Genomic DNA, 6028 nt, shown 5'->3' with positions numbered 1-6028 from the left:
GCTCGTGGCCAGTTGATGCCCTTCAGCACATCTCTCACCTTGTAAATTTTTCTTGGTTTTCCTGTGCATATGAACTTATGTTTGACCATGCCACAACATGTCGTTTGACTGTGCTTGCCTTGAAAAGCAATCCAGATATTTTCACATCACTGATAGGCTGGTATTATTATTACCTTGCACACCTGTGAATATACTTTGTATTTTTAATGTGATTACTTTGTGCTTTTTACAGTGCTTTGAACCATCATTGAATAGCCTTGATTATCATCTTACTTCCAAAGCAATACTTCCAGCAATTGAGTCATTGTTTACACAGTTTTAATTTCTCAAGTTAAAACCAATAAAGACATTGCATAGCATTACTACCCCAAGTACACTTACAGTCATAACATTCGTACAGTACTGCCCCTGTTGTGAAGCATGTGCCATCTGGGTATGCTGCTGTTCCCAGGGAGTTTTGCACGTAGCTTTTGGGCCTATGACTGCTGATGGGATTTGGTTCTAGTCTCTGCAAAATGGCAGTTCCCCTTTTGCAGTGGTAGTAGCAGTCTAGACCCAGTTTCTAGATGGAGGTCCTCTTTTAAGATGCAGATGAAAAACTGTTGGTAGAGTTACTGGTCATTTCTTGAGGCTGGAGGTGCTGCTGAGGAAGGAGACAGCTTCTGGCAAAGAACACTTGATGACCCATCCAGGAGCTGGAGAGCTCAAGTCATAGTTGTTGGAGACCTGCTTGATTCTCATCTGTTTCTCATGGGCTACAGACGTCCTCCACTGTACACTGTGTGAACTGAGCCCACATCTGCCCTCTGCCAGATCCCTTCTCTTTTTTTTTTTTTCCTGTGGGTTCCTTCTTCTTCCCCTTATGAGTCTCCTTCCTACCCTGTATTTATATACTATAGCCTAAAATTACTCTGATTTCGTTATACAGCTCTGCACAGTGAACTTTTTTCCCTTGATATCCATCAAAGCAGAGTTCAATTATTACACAGGAACCTCTTCCACAGCTACCTCAACATAGTTGTTGCAGTGGCCTGTGTACACCTGGAGACCATCCTGTCTGCCTGCTTCCATTTTTTTTTTTTTAATCATGTCCTTCTGTTTTCATACTTCATGTGCACAAGTGCAAATGAATGTGCAGGTGGGGAACTTTAATTATTGTCAAACACAGATGAGTGTCCTGAGTAGCAAATATTCTACTTTTGCAGATAGTAGGGAACCATGGAGATATTTAATATGATGCGTCATTGTATCCTTGATAGAACCTAATTTTCCACAAGCCTAGTTTGAATCTGGAGATGAATAATGAGAAAGAGGCAAAAAATACACCTTAGACTATGGAAACAATGCAAATAGTTTTTCACAAAAGGACAGTGGTAAGGAGATTTCAATTTTTAAGTGACTGTGAAGTATACCATGTCAGTCTCAGTGGTTACTTTAAAAGAATGCCGGAAATGAGTTGGCTGTTATATTGACCCCTTAACCACATGATATGATTTTTCAGATAGCTTGTAAGAATATGCCTGAGCCACAATGGATACTCTTTAACCCGTATCATAATTTCCTCCTTTTCCCCAACCACGTGTAAAAGAAAATTCAGAACTGTCACGTAAATGTTACCCTCTGACGAACCACTGAAAAATTTTCCAGGACCATACTTTAAGAAAGATGCTTTCGAGGGATTCCCTCGACTAGCCAAAAGTGAAGTCTTATCTGACACTATCTTGGCTAAATATACACAGCCTGTGATGACGAAATAAAAAAATTCAAGACCAGGTATAAATACCACTGACAGTCAGATGAAGTTCACTCGTCTACTTTCTTCTAATAGAAGATACAACTATTAGAAGTTGAAGCTCATTACTCTTAGATCTGACATCTCCCAGAAGTTACCTGAGCATATTAACTGAACCATAGCTGAACCATCACCAAGAAAATGACTTGCCAGACCTACTGCTTGTTTGTTCTCTCTGTCATCGTGATTTATTTTGGATGTTCTGGAAGTGCTCTATTTCTTAGTCAACTTCAGCATGACATAGACAAACTGAAAGCTGACTTTGTGAGTACAATCTTCTACTGCATTTCTCTTCTTCTTCTGCTTGTGCTATAGATATAATCCAGACTTGAGCACTGCTTGTCATAAACCTCAGTGTGTACCAATAGTGATCATAGAACTAATGCTTGTTACATTTTTTTTTTTAAACCAGAATATGGACAATTTCTTTGGTTTTGCTAGCTTTTATTTATTCACTAACATGGTTCAGTTTTTCAATAATGATTTTAGTAGTTTGCATTTATTTCAGAGCTTCTACCGGCTCCATTTGGTTTTTGATTTCATGGAATATTTTATGACAAAAAAATCTTAATGCAATTTGATATGAATGGATGAATGAACCTTGATTCAATTCTATTCAGCTACAATTTCCTGACACTGAATTAGTTTTAGCTTAGTTAAGTTAACGGAGAATTTATTATTAGTTTGCAATATAAGCAAAATGTTGCCCAAGGTTGGTCACTACTGCTTATTCTTTAGCATCTTCCAGCCATCCTGCTTCCATATCTCTGCCTATGATCTGGTGTGGGAATGTTAAGTGATATTACTTCTTTTCAGACAGAAATTTGATCACTTAATTGTAATATAAATTCACCTCTCTCCACCCAGGAGGCATTAAAATAGACCACAGCTAACTTTAGCTGGGATTAGGCATACAGATAAGGACAATAGAGTCACTTCTAGTTAACAGCTTTTATTCTTAATATATTATACATATATATATATATTTGTAAACACATGAAATTAACTGCAAGACTTTTCTCCTATTTCCAGCTCTGATTTTTTAGCATTTTGATTTATATCTTAAATTTTTTATTACCATAGATCAAAGAGGCTCTCACTAGAATATAAATAACTCTGTCTGAGAGATCTTGAGCAGTGGTAAGCTTCTTGCAGAGAAATTAAAACTGCAGTCCGCAGCAGGTGCTCACCACCTTTCAGAAGTGCAAACCAAGGCTCGGCAAGGTGCTTGGTGTGGGGAGCCAATCAGCCTACGAGGTTTCTGTCAGCCTGCAAGCTTTCCCATTACACTCATTATATTTAAATTACCAAGCAGACAAAAAAGGAAATAGTGACTGTTGTATACAAAAAGAAAAAAAAAAGAAAAAAAACATACACACAGAGAAAAGGAAATGATTCAATTTGCCTTTCCTTGGTAGGAGAATTGTATTGCTCTTTGTTTCCTAGAATCTGCCACAGTGTGTGGCTAACACCTGATGGTTAAACTCAGACCCTGCGAGCCTTTTGGTAGCCCACAACCCCTATGTATCGCCACGTCTGACTGTGGGCTACTGGGCTATTCTCTGGTTTTACAAACTGCAGTTTTATAGTACAGTTAATTTGTCTTTGTTCCATATGAGATTTTACTAAGACTGGGTAAATTCAAGCCCACAGACTGGTGGATTTCAATTTATAAGATAACATCCAAGACCAGGTCTGACAATTGCCTAGAGAGCTGCCGGGCTTATTAAGTTTAATTTTCAGCTGTCGGTACCAAAACTTGCATAGAGCATTTAGTGAAACATGTGGTGCTAAATGTCTCTATTCAGATGAGTTATAGCAGGAGAAGACATTTAAAAGCAGATTAATGCTGTTTCTGTTACTATGCAGTCATCCAATGTGAATTGGTGCTTAGAGAACATATTTGCAAAATATACTCTCAGAAGTGAAAAGAAGCCCAAAAGTGAAAGCACAGTAGTAGTTATAGGACAGTGGTGCAAAAATTACGTGTCTATGTTTTTTACTGCTCATTTGAGAGGAGAACACTATTTACCTTGTGATAAGTACTGTATGTATAACAGATGTGTATGTTCTCTGTTGCAGAACGCAAGTAATTCAGATGTAGCTGATGGCAATCCTGTTTTTATAGAGAAACTGAAAAACTGGACAGAGGTAAGTCAGAACCACACATGACAAAGCATCTCAGGCATGTTGTAGGGCACTTTTGGTAAAAAGCAGCTCCAAGACCAGTGTAACCAGACAGGGTAGAACGAACAAAAGCAGAGGTTGCTTTAGGAGCTTGAAAATGAGAAAAGAAAAAACCCTTACTAAAATGCTCTTCATAGAGATCAAAGTGCTTTGTGCCGCACCATGAAGCTGGTCCTGAGCTACAGTAAGCCCAGGAGATGAGTTACAGCATCTTCTTTGGCATCCTGTCCCTAGTGGCAGAGAGAAACCCCAAATGCTGGATTTTAGTTTCGTTCATTTTCCTCTTGATGGACACTCACGAGCTTTTCTTTTTGACTGTATTCTTCAACAGAGGAATGAAAAAAGGATCATACTGAGCCAGATTGTTTCCCTGTACTTGGAAATGTTAAAGAAAACTGACATGTCAAAGCCACACATCAAAAACCTTTCTGAGCAGCTCAGTACTCTGAGAGACACCCTTTCTGATGACTATAAGAAGTTCAAAGACCTTGTGGACCTGTCAAACCTTCAGGTAAGGCTCTTTCCCTGCCTCCAAGGCACTCATGACTTTATATTTTCCAGTTGAGTTTGAGTCTGACTCAGGCCAGTAACGGTTTAGTAACCCATTTGGTAATCCCCGGATGGCTCTGTTCAGGCTGGAAAACTTGATGTTTCCAGCCATGCATCAGCTCAGAGACTGCCCACCCCGAGTCTTGGTGGAGTCTGGCACAGAGGCACCATCAGCAGCTCCTTATGATTACAAATTAGGTTGGAAAATTGTGCCTGGCCACGGCATGCCTCTGAGGGCTCTGGGGCCACCTGGCTTACTGGGTGTCAGCGGTGTGAGCCACTGACCTCCGCTGATACCGATGCCCTGGTTGAGCTGACTCCTCGTGGGTAACTCAGATGGCATTGCAACACAGCAATAATCATAGAGTGCCTCCATTGCACAGCACACAGCCAGTCTGCGACATGTTGCAAAGTAATGAAGAAAGCAGAAAAAAAATATATGAAAATTGGCTCTTTGTTTCAGGAATTGGGTGGTAGAGTAATTGAAAGCTGCTGGTTCCTCTCTGCTCTGCCCCATTAGCAGTGTAGACTGTAGAATGTGATCTGTAAATAATAACAGCTCTTGGTGTGACCTTCATTCTGTTTGTTTCTTACTCAAAACAGCTGACTGGCTTGAAAATCCAACGCAAGGCTGTGAGTGAGCTGTTCAGTGTCTTACAGAAACTGCTGGAGACTTCGACTCTCAAAAGGAAAAGGAGCCAGTCTCCAAAGAGATGCAGATGTTAATGACATCATATGGCCTTTTGTACTGAATTATTTTACAAATTTTATGATGCACAGTGTTTTTTTTTTTTTAAATCTTCTTATTGAGCTTTTTATACATTTATTTATTAATATTTAAGTATTTTAAATAATTATTTATAAAGAAACACCAATCAAAGTATTTATACCTCCTACTGCTATGTAAGAAATTATTTTGTCTTAAAATTCTGTCTATCTGTTAAGTGTCTGTTGATCTGAAATTACAGAAAGAGGTGATGTTTACCCAGTTTCCATATGGAAATACTGAACTGACGTGATACCCAGGTATCCAAGTAGTGTTGTCCTCATCAGTCTCATCCTTCACTTATTTGAGGCACCAAGCCGAGAAAGTTTCTGTACTCAGGAAAACACATGCATATCTGCTTAGCTCTAAGCATATATAAATCCAAATCAAACAAATAGACATGCTTAAAGATGAGCAAAATGCTGAAGCACTTTTCTGAACCGGGGCTTTGGTGATTTATTGCTGATAATTATTGATATGCACTGAAATGACTAAGAGGACAGGCTACTTGGCAGCTCCAGGAAATGTGACTAACTCTATTGCACTGACTTCAACTCACTGATTATGAAAATTTCTTTCCTTTTTTTTTTTTTTTTTTTTGTATTGAATCATCTAAATGTGTCTGATGTCAATTTATTTATTTGGAGGTAGCAGTATGGATGTTTTTTATCTTAAGGACTATATTTTTGTACTGGAATATTATTTAAATGTTTGAATTTCACAATGAAAGCTTT

At 38.8% G+C, this 6028-nt stretch overlaps 1 protein-coding gene across 1 annotated transcript; it reads left to right on the top strand.

Moving 5' to 3' along the window:
• The first annotated feature begins 1933 nt into the window (after nt 1-1933).
• On the top strand, nt 1934-5254 carry IFNG (interferon gamma). Its single transcript, XM_035544152.1, has 4 exons — nt 1934-2056; nt 3875-3943; nt 4311-4490; nt 5132-5254. The coding sequence occupies exons 1-4, from the start codon at nt 1934-1936 to the stop codon at nt 5252-5254; spliced, it is 495 nt and encodes a 164-aa protein (XP_035400045.1).
• The last annotated feature ends 774 nt before the right edge of the window (nt 5255-6028 follow it).

Source organism: Cygnus atratus, chromosome 1, assembly GCF_013377495.2.
Source record: "Cygnus atratus isolate AKBS03 ecotype Queensland, Australia chromosome 1, CAtr_DNAZoo_HiC_assembly, whole genome shotgun sequence".
Lineage (NCBI taxonomy): Eukaryota > Metazoa > Chordata > Aves > Anseriformes > Anatidae > Cygnus > Cygnus atratus.
Note: the sequence above shows the minus strand (reverse complement) of the source record. Positions and strands in the feature narration are given on the sequence as shown.

Excerpts from the sequence above, each read along its gene's own strand:
- IFNG (XM_035544152.1), top strand. The coding sequence starts at position 1,934 with ATGACTTGCCAGACCTACTGCTTGTTTGTTCTCTCTGTCATCGTGATT. Across the intron at positions 2,057-3,874 it reads ACAAACTGAAAGCTGACTTT|AACGCAAGTAATTCAGATGT; the intron begins GTGAGTACAATC and ends TCTCTGTTGCAG. Across the intron at positions 3,944-4,310 it reads AACTGAAAAACTGGACAGAG|AGGAATGAAAAAAGGATCAT; the intron begins GTAAGTCAGAAC and ends ATTCTTCAACAG.